Source organism: Pinus tabuliformis, chromosome J, assembly GCF_031772625.1.
Source record: "Pinus tabuliformis cultivar Carrire ecotype Pingquan chromosome J, CPIR1, whole genome shotgun sequence".
NCBI lineage: Eukaryota > Viridiplantae > Streptophyta > Pinopsida > Pinales > Pinaceae > Pinus > Pinus tabuliformis.
Window position 1 is genome coordinate 1,439,798,059 of NC_142295.1, and position 26,920 is coordinate 1,439,824,978.

A 26,920-nucleotide genomic window follows, 5' to 3' on the forward strand; every position below is an offset into this window, starting at 1 on the left:
TAATTAATATATAAGTTAATTCTTACTCTATAAATAGCTGTTATTACAATACCTGACTTATTAACTTTATATGACATTTTTTTTAATTAATCAATTTAATTAAAAAAAATAAAAAGTATAACTATTAATTTCAACCATTGATTTGTGTATATTATTATGAATATTCTAGAGTATTCCATAGAGTTTATATCCTTGCCATCTATCTAATAATTATTAATAATTTAATTAAAATTCTAAAAGCTCTATTCCAAAATAAATATACTTATCAATATAACTAAAAAAACTATTTTATAATTAAAAATAAAGCAAATATATCTTTATTAAGTAAAATAAAACAAATAGTATTATGCTTATACAAAGTCCCAAACCCCTTATATACCAGGCCCCAAACCCCAAGTATAAGACTAACCACAATGAGACTGACAATAGTTTCAAAACGGTAAGAGATCTATTGAAAGAATTGAATCTCCCCACAACGAAGTGGAGAGATTTGTTGAGAGATTTGTATCTTCCCACTTCAGGAAAAAATATATAGGTGCAGATGAGGTAACGCAACTATAAATGCCTATATATATAAGAGAATGAGAAAGAGCCATCCCCAGTTCAAATATAGAGCAAATTTCTAATAATCTAAACATTAACTTCACCCCGACCTTATTTGAACTCTTTCGGTTGAGGAATATTTTTGAATGAAATTTGACTGGCTATGTCTTGATCTTTAGGCCGAGACTAATACTTTCAACTCAAGAACTTGAAGTTGAATGACAACAGGATTTACCAGCCTTTACCTATTAGCCATAGCCAACCAGCAGCAGATCCTCCAAATAGTCCTAATATCAAAAATAGTACTAATAGATTTCCCAGTGCGTTCTGTTCAGGTCCCTGCAAAATGTCCATACTTCCATTAGTGGGCAAGCAGAAGTAATATATTGGTTTTATCATCCTATTATTTGTCCGAGCCTAAAGACAGTTAAATAACACAATAAAATGAAATTACAAAAATGTCCAGGTACCACCAAATATATTCCTCCCTTTGGGGTAATCTCTTTATCATTCACTATATTTATTGGCACATGCACACCCACACAACAGATTCTACAGATGAGGGGTAGGCCAAGTTAGCATATATATTCATCCTTGTAACCAATTAACTATTATGATAGTAAAAGGGCAGCTATCTCTGTGGACACCACCATTGGCAGACGGCCATGGAAGGTTGGGACTTATATGCTGCTGCAAACCAGACCTACCACCAATTTGAAATAGCACATAAGAGGAGACGAGATTTCAAAGCCATAGTAAGTGATTTCCAAAATGGCAAACATAGTGTATCCAACAGTTTATTAGTTGTTTTACCACTCACTGTGTATTATATGCACCTATGCAACACGTACCATAGAGGGGAATCCAAGCAAACACACATGTTCATCCCACAACCAAGAACAACTTTTAACAATCAGAACAAGGTTGTTTAGGATCATAGATGTAACACTAACGTTAATAATAAATTAAACTTTCCAGACGAAATCAGAGGGAAGAAGCAGCGAGAAACCAACCTTATATCCTTTCGGTGCAGCAGTGAATATACAAACTGTAAGGTATCCATTGGAAACACCGAGCACAATACATAAGAACAACATCCAACCTTGGGTACCATATTTTGCAGTAAAATAGAAACAAGGAATCAATCCTAATCGAGCAAGCGTTCCAACTGTTAACCAGCGTCTGTTTTCCAAATTTATAGTTTCGATCAAGGGAAGGTATCTCCCGATAAGATCTCCAACATTATACATTGCTATCAAAACAACGGCATACCTGCGATAATAGAGAGTCAGTACAAAAATCATAAAACCAGACACACAAAACTTCATTTCAAAACTCTTCCATCCATTACAAATTTTTGTATCTGACCCAGATAGAATATTCAATATTGTCTTTAACATGTGGTTGTTCAGCTTATTTGGGTAATGCACAATCCAGGCACCGAATGATAAGCAGAACCTTCTGTTGGTTTTATTTGCCTTGTTAGCCTACAATAGAAGGGAATGAAACCCAAATAGAGGAAGTGCTGCCATAGCATTTGAGAACCGCTCTTGGGTCTAGAAGTAAGGCTAATGAACTACTATGAATAAAGACGTTTCAAAGAATTAAAATAAAAATTTTAAGGAAACACTCACTTATTAATAATTTAAAAGCAAAATAGTATTCACCTGGGAGATGTTCTTCGCTAGTATGTTCTTAAGGGCTGAGAAACAAAAACAAACTTGCCAGGACTGGCCTTTCAAACATTCAGTGTAGAACCAATGAGCAAATTAAGCATATTTTTTGTATGGATTTTCCAAGCACCTTTGGAAACAGATTGGCTAGATGTTCCATGCTTTTTCTTAGAAGCACATCCATTAGAAAGATTATAACTTTGGCAACCCAAGTTTCTGTAAGAAAAGGGCTTAAGATGGGTAGGCACTTTGGTGGGAGGCAGTCATTCTTCTCACTAAAAGTTCCTTCGAGGATGGGGTAAGATGGTTGGTAGTAGTGAAGGGTGAGAGGTAAGATGGAGCTGTTTTCTAAGGTTCTTGAGTTGGATGAGTTGGATGGCCATATGTGTCACGCCCCTACCTTGGTGGTACTCTTCCAACCACATGAAGGGGGTGCGGCACCACCACCCGTTTTCTTTTTAATAATACTCACAAGTGTGGACTACACCTACTTTCTATACTTAGTTTATTTTTCACTTTTCTAAATATAACATTCATATATACAGCGGAAACATTCAATTAGTCATCTTCATCATTATTACCATTTACATATATGCACAGTGGATAATTATTAGAAGGGGCAACTCCCTGAAATATGAATCTGCCCGATGATAATAACAATCTTTCGTAAAATATACAAGTTACAGTCTTTGCAAAGAAACCCCAAGTTTCCTCCCTACAATTTTTGTTTCAACCGTGCAACTTCGTCGTTTGGCTCACGCCCGTTGTTTGGTTGCTTTCGTGCAACGCTGCCCGGTCATGTCGCCCACCCGACGTACACCTGCAGCTCATCCACACTGTGCCACCCAACTCCACGCTCAACCGCCAACTTGTTGCACTGTCACACTAGGCGCTCCACCCGTTCACCGGCTCGTCGTGCGCACGGCTATGTCACCCAACACGCGGGTCGCCCAACTCGTGGGTCGCCCAGCTCGTCCTCGGGCGCGCCCACTCACTCGTCGTTTACACCGCCCAACACTTTGACTCGCAGTGGCCTCAACTCGTCGTAACAACCACCCATCCACGGTCTGCCCGACTTAATGCGCCAACCCATCGTTCCGTGGTTCGCCCATTCAACCAACTCGATGCCCTCACCTGAACTTGCCTTGCTCGCTGAGTTACCAAGTGCGCCCGTCGTTCAGCTGTCCGCCCACTGCGGCAACTCGTCGCACCTTGTGTGCGCTCACCTAGTAACCCGACCCACGACTTGACCCCCCCCGACTATCTGAACTGTGGCCTTGCCCGCTACCCGACCTGTGGCCTTCCCCATCAAATCACTATGTTGCCCACCCATGGTTAACTCCAACTCGTCGTGTCAACCAACTCAGGCGTCCTCAACCGCGCTCGTCTCAGCTCGCCGAGTTGCCAAGGCACGCCCACCCTGCGGTTAACCGTCGCATTTGCCTTTGCCTGCCCGCCTGCTGCGGCCAGCTCGTCGCACTGTCGTGTGTGCTCATCCTTCACCCAACCTGCAGTCAGCTCGCCTACGGCCTTGCCTCCTGTGGCCTTAACCCGATGTGCGCTCACCTTCGGCACTATGCTTCGGCCCAAGAGTTTGCCTGCACTTCACCATCGTTTCAAACCTCCAAGTTAGCTCGCCCCTCTTAGCTCACATGAACACTTGAAGAATGCGTTGATGATTTTCTCCACCATTCCTCCGCTTGGTTTATATGGTGTTCGACCCTTCGGTTGGGGCTTCAACTTACCAAGCCGACCCACCGTTTGGTTGAACCGCCCCTCCTTTACGTCAGCCCATGGTTTGGGCACCCATACATGGGACCGCCCTCCATATAAACTCACCAACACTTCCAACACTTAGCCATTTTCGTGATGACTCTTCGTGTCGTCGTTTCTTTGTCTCGTTTCCTTCATTCGGTTAGCTCGTCGCACCATGCAGATGCACTCTCAACTCACCGGCTGAACTGCCCAGCTCGTCGTTCACCCGTTGTGCGCCCACACCGATTCTCCGCATCGCAACAACAACTCATGGGCCTTACATCCTCCCCCACCTCAAGTCATTGTCGTCCTTGACAATACCGTCATACGACATCGCAAAGTGTTGCTAGCTCCAACATCCAAAAATGTCCATGCTGCCCACCTCTGCTCTGCCATCGCACAAACCATAAAGGCTCATGTCTCCATGAATTGGAAAGTCTCCTCAATCCATGATCATCAACCACCTTCATTGCAATCCCCACATGCTGGCCCACCGTGGAAGGCTGGCCCCTCCAACTCAAGCTACATGCTCACTGCAACATATCTTGTCGACTCCATCATGTATCGTCATCGTGTGAACTGTTGCTGTGATACTCCAACACAAATCAACCATACTTCGGTACATTGCTAGCACCCATGAATCAAACTAGTTGGGTAGCTAATCCAAGTGTCACATCCAAACCATGAGAATGCACTTCCTCATGCCATCATTAGTCATTTCTCTCAACATCCTGCCACAACATCAACTCGATCAAGAATCCATCTCCATCTCCATCAAAATGTAAGCCATGCCCAGGTCCATGAAGTAGTCTCCATCTCATCTGCAACATGTTGTCCATGATGTTGGTGTCAATGTGCTGCAAATCAGTCGCATCTATCCCAACATCATCATCCATATGTGTAAAATCCATCTCCTCAAAATGAAGAGATCCTCTCATCAAACCGACTCTTAATGTGCCACATCCAGGTCCATGAAGCAACCTCCATCATATCTGTAATGTGCCATCCCTCAAGTCTGCCAAAGAAACAAGTATACACCTGTCTCATCATCCATGTGCTGCCCATGATCATAGACCAATCAACTCCCATGTATCCAAAAGTGGTTAAGCCTCGGCTCAACCCATGCCCAAGTGTTGCCACCAAGGCATCATCATCGCTGCAACTCCATCACTCCAAAGTGTCTCATATCGATCCTCCACATCAAGTCACTCTCTCAAGCACACCCATAAATGTACTCAAAAGTATGCACCCCATACTGCATCAAAGTCCCTGACCTCAACTCCTCAATGCATCAGATCCTCCAAGTCCACTATCATATGAAGTCCCCAAAAGTCACAATCTCATGTCATCATGAGCTCCATGAGTCATCTCCAACCAACATCCTAGCAAGCATACATGTCTCGGCCCCAAAGGTCTCTGCAAGATGCCTCAGCTCTCCATGTAGTAGAAATGCTCCATAGTCTGCTCACAAATCCAACCAAGTCCATGGCCTTGTTGTACAAGAGTGCACAACATCCCCATCGGCTCATAAGTAAAAGTATCTCCATGTCACATTAGCAAATCCACCTGCACAACATCCCTGCCTTGGCACTCCTCATTGGATGCCCATAAGTGACACCTCTACAAGTGCTCCTGCATAATGTCCCTGCATAAGACTGCCATGCTCCATCTCTCCAACTCGATGTCCATGACTCAAGTTGCCCATGTTGTCCAACTAAGTAGACCCATCACAACATCGGTCATCCTCATCCAAGTCTACAATCCAGTCTAGTGCCCATAGTCACCCAAACCATATCATCAAGTCATATGAGTCCCTTCCACCATAGCTCCCCCACTAGAGGTTCCACCAAGACAGCTTCTTGGTCTCGGCCACGAGAAGTCCACCCAAGTATCATCAAGTGTGTGCCCTCCTTCAATCTATCCACGAGTCATGCCGGGCACTTAGCCAATTTCTCCATATGGCTAAAGCATGACCCATTCCTCCGCAATGATCATCACATTCCTCCCTTGTCACGGGCGTTTGCACCTTCTGCCATAAGGTCACAAACAGCCCCAACAAGCTCTGCAATAGCCAATGGTCCTTCCTTCTCCATACAAGGTCTCATCGTAGACATCCATGGCAAGATCTTCCACTGCATCGGCAAACTGACTTTGCCCTTTCCATCCTCCAAAAACTCTAATGAAACACAAGTAACAATAGGAATACTTACTTCAACGTGAGGCTCCTCAATGTGAGTATCCTTATCCACCGATGTCTGCAAACTGCACGATCCTGGTCCAACTTGAGCAATTTCAAGTTCATCCTCCATCACTGCAATATATGCAACATCCTCAAACATCACGACTTCCTCTTCTTCATCATCACAATTTGCAGCTACATCCTACTTCATTGCCCAATCAAGTCGAAGAAGTTCGTCTTCAACATTCCTTTCCAAGACTTCAAGTTCATCTCGAATCTGTGGGTTCTCTTCTTTCATCTGCTTCAACCTGTACAAGGTCAGCAAGAACTTCCCTTGGCATTCTTCCAAACCTGCCATGTCTTTTCGTTCAGCTTGGCCCAAGCATGAAGTTTCACCCCTGCTAAACCTATCACAAAGTGTAACACTTCCTTCGGTAAGCCTGGTTCAACTGAATCAACCTCTGATACCATTTTTCACGCCCCTACCTTGGCAGTACTCTTCTAACCACATGAAGGGGGGTGCAGCACCACCACCCATTTTCTTTTTAACAATACTCACAAATGTGGACTATGCCTACTTTCTATACTTAGTTTATTTTTCACTTTTCTAAGTATAACATTCACATACACAGCGGAAACATTCAATTAGTCATCTTCATCATTATTACCATTTACACATATGCATAGCGGATAATTAACGGGAGGGGAAACTCCCTAAAATATGAGTCTACCCGATGATAATAACAATCTTTCATAAAATCTGCAAGTTATAGTCTTTGCAGGGAAACCCCAAGTTTCCTCTTTACAATTTCTGCCTCAACTGTGCAACTTTGTTGTTCGGCCCGTGCCCGTCGTTCGGCTGCTTTCGTGCAGTGCTGCCTGGTCGTGCCGCCCACCCAACGCACACCCGCAGCTCGTCCGCACCGTGCCATCCAACTCCACGCTCAGCCTCCAACTCGTCGCACTGTCACATCATCGCACTGGGCGCTCCACCCGTTCACCAGCTCGTCATACCCACGATCGTGTCACCTGACTCCCAGGTCGCCCAACTCGTCCTCGGGCGTGCCCACATGCTCACCGTTTACACCACCCAACACTTCGACTCGCGGTCACCTCAACTCGCCGTGCCAACCACCCATCCGCGGTCTGTGCAACTTGTTGCGCCAACGCACTATTTCGCGATTTTCCCGTTCAACCAACTTAGTGCCCTCACCTAAACTCACCTCACCCGCCGAGTTACCAAGTGTGCTCGTCATTCAGTTGTTCGCCCGCTACGGTAGCTCGTCGCACCTTGTGTGTGCTCGCCCAACAACCCGACCCACGACTCGACCCACCTGACTGTTCGAATTGCGGCCTTGCCTGCTGCCCGACCTGCGGCCTTACCCATCGAGTCACCATGTCGCCCACCCACGGTTAACTCCAACTCGCCGTATCAACCAACTCGAACGTCCTCACCCACGCTCGCCTCAGCTCGTCGAGTTGCCAAGGCGCGCTCGCCTCAGCTCGCCGAGTTGCCAAGGCGCGCCCACCCTGCAGTTAACCATCGCATTTCCCTTTGCCTGACTGCCCACTTCGACCAGCTCGTCGCACTGTCGTGTGCGCCCAACCTGCGGCCTTACCTACAGTCAGCGCGCTGTGGTCTTCACTCGATGTGCGCTCACCTTCGGCTCTGTGCTTCAACCCAAGAGTCCGCCTGCACTTCGCCACCATTTCAAACCTCCAAGTTAGCTCGCATGAAAACTTGAAGAATGTGTTGATGATTTTCTCCACCATTCCTCTACTTGGTTTATATGGCATTTGACCCTTCAGTTGGGGCTTCAACTTACCAAGTCTACCCACCATTTGGTTGAACCGCCCCTCCTTCACGTCGACCCATGGTGTGGGTGCCCATACATGGGACCGCCCTCCATATAAACTCGCCAACACTTCCAACACTTAGCCATTTTCGCGATGACTCTTCATGCGGTTGTTTCCTTAGCTCGTTTCCTTTGTTCGGTCAGTTTGTCACACCGTGCGGGCGCGCCCTCAACTCGTCAGCTGAACCGCCCAGTTCGTCGCTCACCTGTCATGCGCCCACGCCGACTCTCCACATCGCAACAACGACTCGTGGGCCTTACAATATGGGAGCTATCTAATGACAAGTTTCCCGACCTGCGGCCTTACCCATCGAGTCACCATGTCGCCCACCCACGGTTAACTCCAACTCGCCGTATCAACCAACTTGAACGTCCTCACCCACGCTCGCCTCAGCTCGTCGAGTTGCCAAGGTGCACTCGCCTCAGCTCGCCGAGTTGCTAAGGCGCGCCCACCCTGCAGTTAACCATCGCATTTCCCTTTGCCTGACTGCCCACTTCGACCAGCTCGTCGCACCGTTGTGTGCGCCCGACCTGCGACCTTACCTACGGTCAGCGAGCCTGTGGCCTTCACTCGATGTGCGCTCACCTTCGGCTCCGTGCTTCAACCCAAGAGTCCACCTGCACTTCGCCACCGTTTCAGACCTCCAAGTTAGCTCGCATGAAAACTTGAAGAATGTGTTGATGATTTTCTCCACCATTCCTCTACTTGGTTTATATGGCATTCGACCCTTCAGTTGGGGCTTCGACTTACCAAGTCGACCCACCATTTGGTTGAACCGCCCCTCCTTCACGTCGACCCATGGTGTGGGTGCCATACATGGGACCGCCCTCCATATAAACTCGCCAACACTTCCAACACTTAGCCATTTTCGCGATGACTCTTCATGCGGTTGTTTCCTTGGCTCGTTTCCTTCGTTCGGTCAGTTTGTCACACCATGCAGGCGCGCCCTCAACTCGTCGGCTGAACCGCCCAGTTCGTCACTCACATGTCATGCGCCCACGCCGACTCTCCACATCGCAACAACGACTCGTGGGCCTTACAATATGGGAGCTATCTAATGACAAGTTTCTAGATCTTAATGGTCTTTTACTAGATTCTACAAATAAATGTGTTAGATGGTAGCCCTGACATGTTTGAAAATTGGTTAAAAAAAATTCGAAATGGTGGTATGGGGAGACGGTTAATGGTAATCTTGTCAAAACTTATCTCCAGATGGATTTGATAGGTAGGTGGCATTCAATTATTCTTCCTAAATCTCTTACAAAATTCAAGCCAAAGTTTTTTTTCTAGGGTAGAATATAGTTTTTTCATCACATAGATCATAAGCAAGGAACAAACTAAATCTATTAAAGGAAAATTTGTTTGGGATAATCTCATAACTTCTTGGGAGGGTCTAGAGTGGATGCAGGTGTGGAAAAAAGACGACAAAATATGCTTTTTTTCCCACTTATGTCAATATGAATTGAATAGAACTTCAACACTAACATGTTGGACTAATTGAGTTTTGGTTCTTTTTATCAATGCTCGATGGCAACCCTCATTTCCAGGCATCTGTGATAGTTAGTGTGAATGGCATGACATATGACTCTATTTTGTTGCAATGCTTGATTCTACAAAGATGGTAAAAAAAAACACTTCAAAGCAACACATAAAGCTATAACACCTTAGACCAACAACTAAATTTTTGATACATTATAATAAATTTTATATATATATATATATATATATATATGAGTAAATTGGTTGAAGCCCCATTATTAAGTTATCTACTTGATACAAATATCTCTGAAGTCCGTGAACCATACATATATATATATATATATATAATTTAATTAAAAAACAACTTAATTTAATTAAAAAACAACTTAACTACTAAAAGAAAGAAATTCACTTTTGGAGAGTAAAATCATTAATACTTATACACTGTAGAAATCCACCCCAAGTGGGAGATAGGTATAGTATATACTCGTACAATTCTTCAAATTTTCCTTTCTATAAGTTAGCTTGGTCGTCCAAATTTGGAGTTGTCACTTACTCAAATGTTGATTGGCCTGTCGCAAACTTCTATTGCCAGCTAGCCCCTTTTAGCATTACCTATGTGAATGTGTCATTTTTCTAAGGGTTAGGCTGTGCTTTGTAACTTGGGAAAAAATATGCCATTTGATTGTTTAATGGGGGCTTTTCACTAGCACAGTAACAGAATGAGTAGTAGAATCAGAAGATTGTTTTTCATTTTTTTTTTCCAAAAAGTTGTCTTTTAGATATGTACAGATCTCTAAAAATTTTAGGACCAGTTAGGTGAATTTTTGAATGTACGCCAATTCTAAACCAGATTAAAGATTTCTTACTTATGGATAATATTTCATGAGTATACTCAGACAAATGTCTTCGGTTGTAATGAATATATCCTATTCAATTGGAAGGCTCGTCTATTAATCACTTGTGAAACCCAAACCTGTACAATCTTCGATGGGAAAGATGACTCCAATGTCGTACTTGCCAATTTTCATTTGAAATATATGGTTACCATCTATAAATAAACCCTTGATCTCATCTTATAAGAAGGCATCTCAAACAGTCTAAAAACTAGAGACCCTTTAAATTCATCCTATAAGAGAGTATCCCAAACAATCTAAAAGCTTTTATGGCCATTGGCAAAATTTTAGCAAAGAAATAGTAAGACAGATAATTTTGCTGCTAAATCTTAGTGTTTGATGTTACTAATATCGTTCGGTCATGGTATGATGTAGCATACTTTTGTGGGACAGCCCAATCCTCTCTGTCAAGAAACCTTTTAGACAACAAAATTGTTGTAACTGAGTTTCCCATATCAGTGAAATGCCAACTTTCCTTTCAACATAATTAAAGATATAAACTATTGTATAGGAATAAGAGCATATGACAGATAAGTTTAATTATTAAAAAAAAATCACAGAGCATTCTAAGAACATTCATGAATTCAGCATTCATGTAATGTAACAGATCAAACCAAGATAGGTGACCTACCATGAACCCAATTCATGTTTTCCTGTATCTTCTGATAGGAAACCTGGGAAGATGGATAATGTAATCACATAAATCATGAAAACATCGAACCCATAGTCCAAGTTCTGCCTCAACAACTCCCTATTGTTTAGACGTTGTGTATCTTCTATCTCCTTCTCCTTCAAGACATAAAAATCCATGTTATTCTCCTTAAAAACATAAAATCCAGATTAGTAACTGCATTTTTTTTGGTAGTTTACAGTCAGCAAAGAAAGTAAATAAGGATGATGAAGTTATTTCTTTGTATTCTATCTGTTATGAATTTGGTGGTCGTTGGAAGTAATGTAGATTGCATTTAAAAGAGAAGGGTAGTCTTTACATTTAGAGATACTGTGATGCCTCCAGCTGCCAAGTCAGCGGTAACAGTCTTTGATCCCTCAGATGCTGCCTTAGATCGGTAATATTTGACAATTTGTAGGCGTGGGAAGACAACACCGTAGAGAACAACACATGCGAGCACATAGACGGTAGATATTGCAAAGAATAACACTACGAAACAGCGCAATGTGAGTCCAAGCTTTAACCATAAAACACGTGATAAATAACAAAAAAAATTGGACAAACGAAACATAATTGTGAACAGAGAAATATATATATATATAATAGAACAAAGTGATTGAAAAAGTAGTAAACCTTGTCTATGGACCAGCATCTATCAAACTGTTAAGAAAGACAGTTTAACAATTCTCAGATAAATAATAACATAACTGCTCAATAAATATTTATACTAATCAAAAAATATCTTTTATACAAGCTAGATTTCTTTTACTATTTATTGATGATAACAGCCATATCTTTCTTTGAGGGGGTTGTAGGTGCATAGGGCTGGTTTTAAACTGCGATGGACAAAACGCCATGGAGTTTGCTTGGGGCTTAGGAAATGTTATAAATAATGAAACTAAAGAGCTTGTGACCTTAGAAAACCTAATTGCTCTCAGAGATAATGATAAAAGATATCTCTGCCATCAAACTCTTTCCACAACCCTAAAGCTATCAAAAATTTGTCAAAGTGCTATCTCAGTGACAAGTGGAGTTCTTCCACATCCTCTGAAGCTTCAATATAAAAGTCGATAGGAAGGCCAATCTGGAGGTTGTTCATCTAAGAGAAGGGATGCTTAAGACATGAGGGGCTGATTGATCATAGTGCCCTTCTCCCCCTCTACTTGACATGTAAAGAATCATTGACAACTGATGCGTGTCATGACACTTGTTCAGGGAAAGAGAATTTAAGCAGTTTCACCACCCAAAAATGACATGCATGCTACTCCATTGGTCACTCTAAAGACTAGTCGATGGTGTCGTCTTCTCTTATTCGTGGGGTTAGTTTCCCTTTACTGTTTTACTTGGTCAAGGTGGCTATTCAGGCATATTCTTCAAAGTTGGCTTTAGGAATATTTTATTATTAACTGACTCCTGACATATCGGGGGTTGTTACACATTGAAAGAGGTGCTATTGAGATGGTAAGGAAAGCGCCCTGTGCTACTAAGAAAGAGTTCGTTGGATATTTGTTGAAGATGTCTAATTTGTTTATAAGTTTTTTTGGTTTACGCCCTAATTCATCACCCTGAAGAGCGTTGGCTCACACTCGGACACCTATCTTAAAACATATTCTATATTTCGTTGCATTTTATTTTTATTATTATAGTTGATAAGACAACATACCTGTGATACTCTTTTTAGATGGTGTTGGAAAGACAACCGCGTTTTTGTTTGATATGACCTTGGTTTTGGCCTTTTCATTGTGATAAAAAAAATTGAAACGTTTATATTTTATTTTATATGATTTAACTGTTATTTTTTAATTTAAAAATAAAATCTAATAAGTGTTATGAAAAATAACAGCAATCCACATCTCTTTCATTCACTTTTACATCTCCTTCCACTTCAAGTATATATTGTGTTTTCTTAAAACATTGTGATTGTGTTTTCTTAAAACATTGTGTCTTCATTTTTGTTAGGGTATACTTTTTAGGTTTACCTCATCTTATTCACTACTTTTTTACTTTTTCCTGACTGTTAGTTTAATTATTTTAAGTTTACTTTTTTGCTGAGGGTTAGTTTCCGATATTTGATTGGAATTTGGTCACAACATTTCGTAGCGTTGTATTTTTTGTTTATAGGGTTGTATCTTTTTGTTTAAAATTTGTTTTTGAATGTACAAATAGATTCAACAAGTTGTATTTTTTTTATTAAATTTGTTTTTGAATAGATAAATAGATTCAATATTATAAAAAAAACTATGAAAAATTGAGGTCGTGCAGAGTTCACAGATCAAACAATCACACATCAAACTTGTAATTCCAACAATTGTATACCAAATTTGATAAGAAATATAAGATATAATAAACATACAAGCTCCTTTGCGAAGGCCATCTTTTGAGCTTTCGAACACTGCTTTTGTGATAAGTCTCAATGCAGATGTAGCAGCTCCTGATGCTGCCAATCCCGCTGAGAAAGACTACACATACATACATAAAAAGAACCGTGGTTGTCACTTGAAAGTTAAACCCATATCTTACGAGTATGATCTTCAACATGAAGAATGCAAATACCAGAGGTTATGGCTTGCCTGAATAAAGTCAGAATGCATGTACGATAAATCTCCAAGCATTCCTCCCTGAACATGAGCATCGGCAATACCAAAAGCTGCACTTATTATACATACGCCAATGAAAGGTCCCAGTCCTCCCTTTCCGGATGTTGCAAGGTCCAACTATTCACAAAATATGATCGTTAAACCAGGAAAATGCAACTTTACAAAGTGAGTTTGTGGAAAACATCATAACTACCAAGTTCAGCTCTGAATATTTACAACGAAAATGCAACTTTACAAAGTGAGTTTACGAAAAAACATCATAACTACCAAGTTCATCTCCGAATACTTACAACGAGAACAAGGAGTGTGCTTAGGCTAAAAAGTACATATCCCCATAGAATCCGGCTTCTTGTGTTGACAGTAGCTTCATAGTATGATAGTATACACAAAGTTACCAGTGCGAATGGCTGGTATACTAGAGTCAACACTCTTGAAGAGTGGTATGTCTGCAGAACAACACACAAAATAATAATAATAATATCATAAAGTAACATAAGGAAATGTAGGTCTCTGTTGCCCATTAATGTCTCAGACAAGTAATCACAAAAAAGCCAAACAGATTGATAATGTATCACATTAATTAGTATACATATATAATATAATTTTTTTCCACAGTAGCAGCAGAAATTACAAACCAGCAGATTAAACCATTTTAAACAGTTGATTCAATTTTGAAAAGTTTTATGAACGAATCATATTTCTAAATTTGTAAAATAACTAGATTATTATTTTAATTAAATTTAAAATAGATTTCATGATCAAAATGGCACAATATTGCAATTTTGTTTCTTGATTGATCAATTATGGAATGTAACAGCTGAATTTAATTCCATGGTAAATTTTAAGAATATTTTGAAATATGACAAACAAGAGTTAAATCAATTATTTGACTTTATTTCTGTTTTGAAAATTGTAAAATATTATTAGAATCTGCAAGCCAGATAAAAATGTCCAAATATAAAAACAATATACTTATATACTTCATCCATTCCTAAAAAAATAAAAATATTTATAAATTTCAAAATACTCTACTTACCCTTGTGAAATGTAGTGAGATCACTTTTGTGTAACTTGTAAGTATCCTCCTCAGCCAAAAATATATTACAAGCTATAATGACTGCTACCTTATGCCTTGTTTCAGTAGAAAAAGAAAATATTGAATATTGCTTCTTACTCAATGACCAAAGTACGCAGTATCAAGGATGAACCTGCCTAATATGAATATATATACCTTGTAATTGAGAAAGTCTTTCATCTACCATATAATGTAATTGATTTTACAAAGTACCCTTCACATATTTCAAAATTCTCATGGTGGTCACTCAACGATCAACCTTAGTAGTTGTAATAAATTTAGAAATCTGATTGGCCACAAAGCTCAAATCCCATTTATAGGGTTGTCAGATAAATCAAATCCCCCAGTTGTTTATACAGAGATGTATAGACTGTGGTTAATAATTTCAAGTCAACCTCTATAGGTGTATATGTTTCCTAAAACCATCTTAAAATTTTCTAACAAACTTTTAACATAATTTGTGTGTAAAGCACAGTAAGGGAAATTTGAGATTTTAAATAGACGTTTTAAGAAAATAATAAGCTAAAACTCCAATGTCCAACTGGAAATCAGGCCATATGGTTGTCTCATTTCACTTTTCAGCGATTATTTTTCCATTCAGGTTGGAATTAGATCAATTTCTCCTACATTCAGATTGGAATTAAATCAATATCTCCTACACAGGATCAAATAATGAAAACTCAGATGCTATAATCTCATTTATATAGTCTCACTTATTGAATGAGATTATATAATCTCACTTATTACAAAATAGCATTTTTCTTTTCTTATTTAAACTTTCTTTTCACCCTGTTTTCCTTAATAGGATAGGCTTTATTTAGAAAAACCAAGTGATGAAAGCTATTCATCTCAATATTCATGTGCATCCCAATTTTGGTTCTTGTAAGCTCATATATACATATATCAGATGATAGTAAAGTATACAGATTATATAAATTGCAAATTTTGCGCGTCATCTTGTTTTCTGTTCAGTGCTCTCTCCACGTTTCAGTCATGAACACACGAAAATCATCTATATCATTGTCTTCACCTAAGAGTGAAAGGACAGGTTTAATCCAAAGACAACTTAGCATTAGGGTTATTGCATTGCAGAACTATGTGCATAGAATCCAGGTCAGAGATCACCATGTTGCTTCCGGTGGAAAGTTTTCCTGGAAACTTGTCCTATAGGTAAATTATAATTATGAAAAACTGTTTGAAGTTGAAGTCTACTGGACCCCAAACTTTCAATTTTCGTTCAGGTTGTTAGTTTGACAACGAATTAGTAATTTTGGGTAAAATGTAATTAGTCAGTTCCATATCGAATTCTCAGTTATGTAACGGAGGTCGATGATATAAAACTGGTGAATGCCCATGGAATGTATATGAGTGGAGAATCATTGTTGAATAATATATTCCAATCCCTTGCCCCATGGATGTTTCCTTGACACATTGTCGAGGTTTTACCACGTAAATCCTGTGTCTATGTGTGTGTTTGGTTTCCAGTTAGTTATGGTGTTTCCTTGGTCAATATATAACTGAATGTGTGTAATTCTTTCCTATTTTTCCATCTAATTCACCAACAAGTGGTATCAGAGCTCTGAGGGCGGTGAGCCTAGGCGTGAAAGAAAGCGGTTGTGCGTTGAAGAAAAGGCGTGGTGGCTGTATTAGCGTGAGTCGAGGTTGAAGCGTCCAGAGCCGACATTGAAGAAGAGGCAATCCAGCCTGCGTGAGGGTCCAGGCAATCCAGCCTGCGTGAGGGTCCAGGCAATCCAGCCTACGTGAGAGTCCAGAAAATCCAGCCTGCGTGAATCCAGAACCGGCAGCTGTGTGAGGACCTGATCTGCGTGAGGTGAGAACCGGCGGCTGTGTGAGGACCTGATCTGCGTGAGGTGAAGACCAGAGCGCTGTGGAATACTGTCCAGAATCTGCATGCAAAGAAAACCCTGCGTGTTTGCACAAAGGTTCGTGAAGAGCGTGTGCTGTCTGTGTTCCGAGAGTCTGGTGGCTGCGTGTTTGCACAAAGGTGTGTGAAGGGCGGGGTGTTGTCTGCGTTCCGAGAGTCTGCTGCATGTGAAGACCAAAACATGATTGTCTCCCCTGCGTGTGAAGACCAGAGAGTGTGCTGTCTACGTGTAGATTCTACAGAGGAAGTGCGTACTGAGCCTGTTTGATCCATTTGCTGCCATAGTTGCTACCAGCAGTGCTACTAGACCTGTGCGTTGAATCCGAGATTTTTTTTGTGGTCAAATTTGAGAGAAGCTTTTGTTTCAGAATTTTTTTTGAATAAAGTGGTGAATGTGAGAAAGTGAGGAAAAAGAAAGCAGTTATTTTTTAAAGGAAAGGAGAAAAGAAGTTTTTTTTAAAAGGGTTTTCTTTGAATCGGAAAAAAAACAAAGGTTTTTCCCTGAAAAATATTCAGCAAATTTTTTAAATTGAAGTAGGGAGAGTTAAAACTTGGAAATCCTTTGTTGGCATTGGAGGTTTTTTTTTTGGAAGAAGACAATTGAAATTTTTTTTTTTAAACCCTAGACTGAAGATTGAAAGTGTTAGAAAATAGCCAAGATGTCGAATGCAAAATTCGAGGTGGAGAAATTCACCGAAAAGAGCGATTTTGCTCTTTGGAAACTGAAGGTTAGGGATCTGCTTGTGCAACAAGGGTTGCACAAGGCATTGGATGGGGCAACTAAGAAACCTGCAACCATGACTACTTCAGACTGGGAGGACTTGGATGCCCGAGTTCTCAGTACCATCTGGTTATGCCTAGCGGATGAAGTTCTCTTCAACATTGTTGAAGAGACTACGGCGTCAGGATTGTGGGAAAAACTTGAAAAACTCTATATGACAAAGTCATTAACCAACAGAATTTATTTGAAAAGACAGTTATACAGTCTTCGAATGAAAGAAGGTTCAAACGTTGCAGAACATTTGAATGTTTTTAATACACTAATATGTCAATTAACAGATATGGAAGTCAAAATACAGGAAGAAGATAAAGCCATAACCTTGCTGTGTTCTCTGCCTGAATCATGGGATCACTTCGTAACTTCAATCAGCTTCAGCTCTGCTAATCCTTTGAAGTTTGAATCAGTCGTGGGAGCTCTCCTGTCTGAAGAAGTACGAAGGAAATCCAGCATTGAAACAGCTGCATCAGAAGCCATGGTCGCTAGAGGACGCTCAAAGGAAAGAGGAGAAAAACCAAGGGGGTCTTCCAGGTCGAAATCGAAGGGAAAGAAGTGTAAGGCAAAATGTTGGAACTGCGGTAAAATTGGACACTTGAAGAAGGACTGTTGGAAATGAAAGGAATCCGAAAACCCGAAGAAGGAAGCGAATCAGGTCGATTCAGGTATGATAGACGAAGTTTTATTTGCTGAAGAATTATGTATGATAGATGAAACTTCACCTGACTGTAATGTCTCTTAGGGTTTTGATAGCTGGATGTTAGACTCTGGTGCTTCGCATCACATGTGCCCACATAGAAATTGGTTTACCTCGTATGAAAATGTAAATGGTAGTTCTGTATGGGTAACAATGTGTCATGTCAGACTGTTGGGATGGGAGATATCAGGATTAAGATGTATGATAACACAGTTAGGACATTAACTAGTGTTAGACATGTACCTGATTTGAAGAAAAATTTGATTTCTTTGGGAGTGTTGGATTCAGATGGTTATAAGTTTACAGGTCAGGATGGCATCTTGAAAGTCTTTAAAGGAGCCCTTGTGGTTATGAAGGCAGAAAAAGTCGGAAATCTTTACAGGTTAAAAGGAAGTACTCAGGTCAGTGAAGCAGCGGTTGCGTCAGAAAAGGAAGAAGCAGGTACTTGTATGTGGCATCAGCGATTGGGTGATATGAGCGAGAAAGGTCTTCAGATACTGATGAAACGTAAATCTCTTCCCGATCTGAAATCCTTGAAGTTAGATTTTTGTAAACATTGTGTGTATGGAAAACAGTGTAAACAGAGATTTAAAGTTGGAAATCATAATAGTAAAGATGTTTTAGACTATATTCACTCTGATCTGTGGGGTCCATCCCCTGTTGTGTCATATGGAGGTGCATTGTATTTTTTAACGTTTATTGATGATTACTCTCGTAAAGTTTGGGTCTATATGCTAAAAAGGAAAGTTGATGTATTAAATGTCTTTAAACAATTTAAAGTAATGGTAGAGAAAAGAACAGGCAAGTCTATTAAATGTCTAAGAACTGACAATGGTGGTGAGTTCACTTCAGTTGAATTTGAACAATACTGTAAGGATGAGAGAATTGTTAGACACAAAACCGCTGTTTATACTCCTCAGCAAAATGGTGTTGCTGAGCATATGAATCGGACTCTTATGGAAAGAGCCAGAAGCATGATCAGCAATGCTAACCTGCAAAAGGAGTTGTGGGCAGAAACAGTGTCTACTGCTTGTTATTTAGTTAACAGATCACCTTCAGTAGCAATTGATTGTAAAATTCCTGAAGAAGTTTGGACAGGTCAGTCTTGTGACTATTCACATTTGAGGATATTTGGTTGTGATGCTTATTCTCTTATTCCCAAAAATCAGCGTTCAAAATTAGATCCAAAGTCGAAATGTTATGTCTTTGTTGGGTATGACTATGCAGTGAAAGGATATAGGTTGTGGGATTCTACATTGCGGAAGATAGTCATTAGTAGAGATGTAACATTTGATGAATCCTCTTTGTTAAAATCAAATGTTGAAAGAATTGAACAGGAACAGGTATCGCTGAATCAACAAGTTTAGTTGGAGGCTAGACCTTTCGGTAACAGTCGAAAGGAAGGAGAGGCTTCTGGAGAAAAAGGTGTTGAAGACACAAAGGAAGCCGTTGAAGCTTCTGAACCAGTGCAAGTTTCTGAACCAGTTCAACAACCAGTCGCTTTGAGAAGGTCTACAAGGGAAAGGAAAACTCCCAAAAGGTATGAAGATTCTGCTTCATCTTTTGCTTTGATTACTGAAGATGGGGAACCTTCTTGTTATGAGGAAGCAGTAGATGATACAAATAGCAAGAAATGGAAAATGGCTATGGAAGAAGAAATGGACTCCTTAGCCAAGAACAATACCTGGGATCTTGTAGAGCTTCCTGAAGGGAGAAGTGTTGTTGGATGTAAATGGGTCTTCAAGCTGAAACAGAAAGTTGATGGAAGTATCGAAAGGTATAAGGCGCGACTGGTAGCAAAAGGAAGGTATAGACTTTCATGAGATTTTTTCTCCAGTTGTAAAACTTGTTTCTATACGTATTGTGTTGGCACTAACTGCGTTGCTTAATCTTGAGTTAGAACAGTTAGATGTTAAAACAACTTTTCTACATGGTGATTTGAACAAAGAGATATATATGGAACAACCAGAAGGTTTTGTATGAGGTCACAGCAGAAGATTAGTTTGCAAGCTCAGGAAATCATTGTATGGTCTAAGGCAGTCTCCCAGACAATGGTACAAGAAGTTTGATTCCTTCATGGTGAGCCAGAACTTTATAAGAAGTGAGTATGATCATTGTGTGTACTTCAAAAGTTTTAATGGCATATTCATTATCTTAGCTTTGTATGTTGACGATATGCTTATTGCAAGCAAAAGCATGGAAGAGATCAACAGGTTATAGGCTCAACTCTCTAGGACGTTTGATATGAAGGATCTTGGAGCAGCAAAACATATCTTGGGCATGGAGATACACAGAGACAGGAAAAATGGTAAGGTTTGGTTATCACAGCAGAAGTATGTGGAGAAGGTACTTGAAAAGTTCTCTATGAATAATGTGAAACCTATTAATGTTCCACTAGCTTCCCATTTTAAGCTTTCTTCGGTTTTGAGTCCTAGAGTTGATGAAGAAAAGCAGTATATGGCTCATGTACCATATGCAAATGTTGTAGGCAACTTAATGTATGCGATGGTATCTACAAGACCTGACATTTCACATGCAGTTGGAGTTGTCAACAGGTTCATGGCAAATCCAGGGAAAGAACATTGGCAAGCAGTGAAATGGGTGCTTCGATATCTAAGAGGCACAAGTGACCATTGCATCGTCTTTAATGGTAGTGAAGGATCAGTCTACGGATATGTAGATGTTGACTATGCAGGTGATTTGGACAAAAGAAGATCTACTACAGGTTATGTCTTTACTCTTGCAGGTGGAGCAATTAGTTGGATGTCAAAGCTTCAAGAAACAGTTGTGTTGTCCACTACCGAAGCTGAATATATAGCTGCTTCAGATGCCAGTAAAGAAGCAATCTGGTTAAAGGGTTTGCTCGATGAGATTGGAAGGACGCAAGAGAAAGTGAATGTACTTTGTGACAGTCAAAGCGCTATTCACTTGGCTACAAATCCTGCTTATCACAGCAGAACCAAGCACATTGATGTAAGGTATCATTTTCTGAGACATGTGATCGATGGCGGAAAAGTAGCTCTTCAAAAGGTCCATACGCGAGAGAATTGTGCAGACATGTTCACAAAGCCAGTTACAATAGAGAAGCTGCGGTGGTGTTTAGCTTCTCTTGGCTTGCAGAAAAGATGATGAATGGGCATGGGCAAGGGATTAGGAAAATTGTTGTCAAGGTGGAGTTTGTTAGTTTGACAATGAATTAGTAATTTTGGGTAAAATGTAATTAGTCAGTTTTATACCGAATTGTCAGTTATGTAACGGAGGTCGATGATATAAAACTAGTGAATGCCCATGGAATGTATATGAGTGGAGAATCATTGTTGAATAATATATTCCAATCCCTTGCCCCGTGGATGTTTCCTTGACACATTGTCGAGGTTTTACCACGTAAAACCTGTGTCTATGTGTGTGTTTGGTTTCCAGTTCGTTATGGTGTTTCCTTGGTCAATATATAACTGAATGTGTGTAATTCTTTCCTATTTTTCCGTCTAATTCACCAACAGAGGTATCTCATTTTAATTTTATGACGCGCTTAATTCTGGATCAGCAAATGCTTGTAGAGATTATTATCTGCTTGTACAGCAGATTTTCAAAGGAAACCAGAGCATTTTCGGTTCGTAACTTATAAAGTAGCAGCATTGAGAGTTCTTAGTATCTCTTACTCTCTCAACTTCCTAAAATGTAAATTTTGTACCTACTATGTTCTATATTTTCAGTGTACAGCTTTTGTTGATGAAATGTTATCTTCAACTAAAGTAATGAATGCAAATAGAAAAGCACATTTCCTTCCCAATATTTTGAATTCCCATATGTTTATGATACATTGCAAGTTTGCTTTTTCCCAACTTAATCAGACACGGCAGAGCTAACAATTTTTAACTAGAATATCTTATGCTCCACTTTTGTAGATGTATTGTTTCCTCTAATTATCTTTAAGCAGCAGTGACACTGCAACTATAAAACTGGTTGGTAAAAATCTAATGGGTGGAGCAAAGTATTGCCAACACAAGATTACAACAAGAAACTAAGAAAGAATAAGAGAAGACTTCTTAAATTAAGAATACTAACCGGGAATAAAGCTACATAGTAATCTTCAATTGTCAGCATACTATTCCAGGGGAAAAGGCATCCAATTCCCAAAAGCCAACAAACTATGTATGCTCCTCGTTTATTCTGTAATTAATTGAGCAAAATTAGTACATGCAATTTTCATTTAGAAACAAACTATGTATGCTCCTCGTTTATTCTGTAATTAATTGAGCAAAATTAGCACATGCAATTTTCATTTAGAATCTTTAAAATGATTCTATAAATGTTCAAAGCAAACTTAATGTTACTCATTCATTTTTCTCTGATGCAGACAAAACTGAACTGAATATGCTGACCTGTTTTTTAATCCGAGCGTTAAGTAATTCATCCTGTCCAAAATCATTGCTTATTGTCATGGCTACTTTCTTTTAATGATCAGGCAGCGGCCCTATATTTGATCAGAAAACATATTTTTCAGTATATATTTCATTTTTCTAATCTAAAGCTAAATTTCCTTCCGTTTATGACGTTCAAATAAACGGGAATCATTTTCCTTTAAGAGACAGCTATGTAATGAAGTTATTAGTGGTGAAACACTAATAAATTAGTAAATACAAGAAAAAAATAACACCAGTATGTCTTAGGCATGCCAAGTCTTTATCCTCATGGTTCGAAACATTACTTCATGAAAACAACATATCTGACAAAGAATTTTTCTAAAAGTAGCGAACACCAGTGTATCCAACCACATTGACATTGACATTTCTATTGGCATGCACTCAACAACAATGACATTTCCATTGGCATGCACTCAAATTGTGTGGAAGTATCAAACAAGTGTAGTGCACTTCCCTATACACACTCCTCTTTCTCTATATGACTTTGTAGGAAGCCCTCAAGTTCGATACTCCTGCCGGTACTGCTACAGAGTTCTAGCTCTAAAGACACTCAGATTTCAAATAGGTAAATCTATTGTGATAGAAACAACAGCTGATCGTAATCTCGATTATATGTCTTCGTGAAATAGCATTAATTCGATAAAGCATTATGTCCAACTCAGCATGGACAAAGAAACCAGGTTTGACTAAGGAAACTGTTTCGATAAAGCATTAGGTCCAACTCAGCATGGACAAAGAAACCAGGTTTGACTTAAAATCAGGCAAGACTTAAGAGTTAATTCAGGAAAGTTGGGTTAAAGAAAATGACTTTGACTAAAAATTTTATTTTTTAGCTGTAAACTTTTACCTGATTCTTGCCCAAGCCCAACTCAGATTATGAAATAACCCTCAAGTTCTGCTCGAATCTGAGTTAGACCCCGAGTTCTGACCAAGTTAGACGCCCAACTCAGATTATGAGATAACCCTCAAGTTCTGCTCGAATCTGAGTTAGACCCCGAGTTCTGACCAAGTTAGACTTCGACTTTGTCTGATCAGCTCATATTTAGATCCCAGTTGAGTCAGACTAGCCAAGTTAACTCAGCTGAGTCTAGTAACTATGGATACAAGTACTTGTACCTTTACCAGTTAAGGTAGCGATGGCCCAAATGTGATAGGAAAAACAAATACAAAGTGATGAATCATCACATTTTATGTTGGTTACAAACATAGTAATAGTGTATTCCATGCATGCAGCGATTAGCTGTAAGAAAGAATATGGATAGTTAGTTTATTGTAAATTGCTATCGGGCATAGACCAATGGAGAGAACAAAGAGTCAAGACTGATAGTGAACAAATTTAATTCAGATATTGAGGAGCAAGCCAAAGATTATAAAACAAATTGAATAGAAACACTAAGATCCTGTAGAATCCTGGTTTTTATTTGCTGATGATAAAAGAGGTCGAGGATTTTATACTGAAAGACCAAATTTGACAGCCGAATAGCCATAAAGGGTCCAATTTCAAAAGGCAAATTGAACCAGAATATTAATAAGGCAGAAGGTAATTGTGTTAAGTAACTGATAATAAATTAATTTTAAGGTCACGGCCAAGTCAGACACCAAATTGGTGTACGAGAATTTTTGTTTGTGAGATAAAGAACCCCTGCCCCAAATAATTTGACAAATAAAATCTATAGAGGTGTACATAATCTACCCTTCTGAATTTGAACCCATAACATCTCCTCTCCTCTCGCCAATAAACAACATGCACATATTTATCAGTTTGTATACATGTCTATCATAGAGTACAAGTCTTAAACATACATGGATCTTGGATAGTTCATACCAGGTCTTAGGGTTTGAACTTTGCATACTATTGTCCTTTACATTTTTAGTGGTTACTCACAAAGTTCTTGGAAATTTTTCTTTTAATTGTTACTCACAAAGTTTATGGAAATTTTTCTTTTAATTGTTACTCACAAAGTTTATGGAAAACTTACATATTCTAAGCTTGTAGGACAGTGTTCTCTGCTAAGGATAATACCCCAAGGGCCTAACCATTATTCTTTCGCCAGGCCATAAGACTGGTTTTAGGGCGATGTACCCTGCAGACGATGCATCATCTATTAGGAATCCTAAGTTCTATTAATGGTTGATAAACAGATAAGTGCAATGTGGTTATCCATATATACATTCTTAAAAATAATTGCTCCACCTTATGTTATTCTGTCGCCTTTATTCTCAGTTATCTTTGTGATTTCCATGTCCACTAACTGCAATTCGTACTACTACATGCATGTCCCATTAATAATCCTCTTACTCTTAAGACATACTTTTAGAGTAGCAACTGGAATTACTTCCAGTAAATCTGTAACTTCAAAGTTTTTAGGCATTTACATTACTAATATGAAAAAGCAACTCCAATTACTACCTGAAACAGCAACTCCTATCACTAATATACAAAAGAGCGAAACAAACCTGAACAGCTAGACAATGGCAACCAAAATAACACAGATATAAAAGCCGTGTAGAACATAAAATGCTGTCCTCCAGATGTAGAATATAAAATGCAAAATGAGGAGAGAAAGAAGAGGGATCCCCCAAGGAGTCATGAATCACTAAGAATAGGCCAATACACTGCCTGAGAAGTATTAAAAACTTGCATGCAGCATTGGGGATAAACACAGGACTATGGCAAATTCAATCAATCTACAAAATATCCCAAGGGAGGCAGGGAATCCAAGCCTTTAACACAAATTAATGTCTTAAACATCAAGCGTTCCTTCCACAGGTTACCCAACCAACGACGGTATCATCCAGAACATGATCTTAAATCTGAACCCAATTTCACTATTCTTCCCAGTAAAAGACTCCCGTCATAGAAATTTTTATTTCTATCACTCTTCTTCTTCAATATCCCCTTCAAGGATACAAGCTGCATCTCAGAAACTGATAAAATTTCGCCCCGTCCAAGCTCAAACTCTATAAACTGAATACCCAACAAAAAAAACCCATGCAAATTTTTCAACAGAGAAGCTCACCTGGACATATGTCCGTTGCAGTCTGCCCTGAATCCGCCGTTGAATCAACTAGCACGACGCACGCCTACTATCAAAAATTGAGACTGGCTTCCTTGGCTGTCGCGTCAGCAGTCAAAGCATACCCAATCTTTTCACCTTGTAAAACAGCATAACGTGTTTGATCGGGCTGTGGACTCGCTGACATTCCTGCCATAAATAACTTGTAGGCATGACTATAACATAACCTACAGAAGCCGGAACACATGGCAATTTGACTACAAGATCCGAACCTTGCGTTCACATTGCCTCAACATCCTTTGACTGAGAGGGGTATGTGGCCAGCGGGATGATTCTCAATGGCAGAATATCGTGGAATCTGACGTTTCAACGAGGAATCTCGATTGAGGATCCGTGCGGTGCGATGCGTTCCAAACGTAGGGGATTCAAATGCCTTTGCATGGCTTCCTAAGTTAGAGATAAGTATAATAAAGATCAGGATACTTGATGTTCCTAAAATATACTTGATGTTCCTAAAATAATTTTTTGAGTGATATCATTTTAAATCTAATTTTTTTATTTTAACCCTCTTTTTTTTTTGATATATGACATTATAAATATATTTAAATTTATAAGTGTTGCATTCACATTGTAATCATGTTCCATTTGCATTGTAACCATTGTAATCATGTTCCATTTGCATTGTGACAATTAGAATTACCAGCCATCATCACACTTAAAGGGTAGGCTTGTTTCATTTTTAATAGAAAAAATAAAATATTCTAGAATATAATTGATAGTTTAATGGAAATCAAATACTTTGATAATGAGAAGGAGATTTTTTTTTTAAAGAATTTTATAAAATTAATAAAAAATGAGTTATTTGTTTGTTTGGGATAGTTTAATTGATAATGATCGTGGAAATGAAGTCTCATTTAATTGGAAGTCTTGGGTTCGGGGTGAGAAGTTAGACATGATGAAGGTGTAGTCCTACCAAACTTAAAAAAAGTCCTACCAAACTTAAAAAAAAAAAAAAATTGATTTATTTATTTTATAATGTAAATAAATTAATTAATTAATTAAAAAAATTTATGAATGGTATAAATATTATATTATTATTATTATCCAATTTCATGGTCACGGCCAAGGCAGACATCAAATTGGTGTATGAGACCCCTTTGTTTGTGGGACAAGGGACACACCTCTCCCCAACAATTTGACTGCTAAGTCTACGAAAACATGCATGCTTCAATTTGACTGCTAAGTCTATGAAGATATACATACTTTACCTTGACCTCTTAGGAGGAAACACATGTTCTTAACCATTAGGCCCACAAATAAAATGTTCATTTTCTTTTTAATGATATGAGTAGTTTTTTTAAATAAGTATAATAAAAAACAAATATTTAATTTTTATTT

At 39.3% G+C, this 26,920-nt stretch overlaps 1 protein-coding gene across 2 annotated transcripts; it reads right to left on the reverse strand.

The window, feature by feature from the left end:
* Positions 1-286: 286 nt before the first annotated feature.
* LOC149232773 (equilibrative nucleotide transporter 3-like) lies at positions 287-25,956 on the reverse strand. Of its 2 annotated transcripts, XM_089379512.1 has the most exons (11): positions 25,526-25,956; positions 24,485-24,589; positions 22,464-22,555; positions 22,147-22,251; positions 13,940-14,095; positions 13,623-13,766; positions 13,406-13,511; positions 11,372-11,541; positions 11,014-11,171; positions 1,557-1,815; positions 287-882 (listed from the first exon to the last, which is right to left on the reverse strand). In XM_089379512.1, the coding sequence occupies exons 3-11, from the start codon at positions 22,521-22,523 to the stop codon at positions 775-777; spliced, it is 1,266 nt and encodes a 421-aa protein (XP_089235638.1). In that variant the 5' UTR covers positions 22,524-22,555; positions 24,485-24,589; positions 25,526-25,956; the 3' UTR covers positions 287-774. The 2 variants fall into 2 exon arrangements, with proteins under 2 accessions (XP_089235638.1, XP_089235637.1); XM_089379511.1 differs by lacking the exon at positions 24,485-24,589.
* Positions 25,957-26,920: the final 964 nt, after the last annotated feature.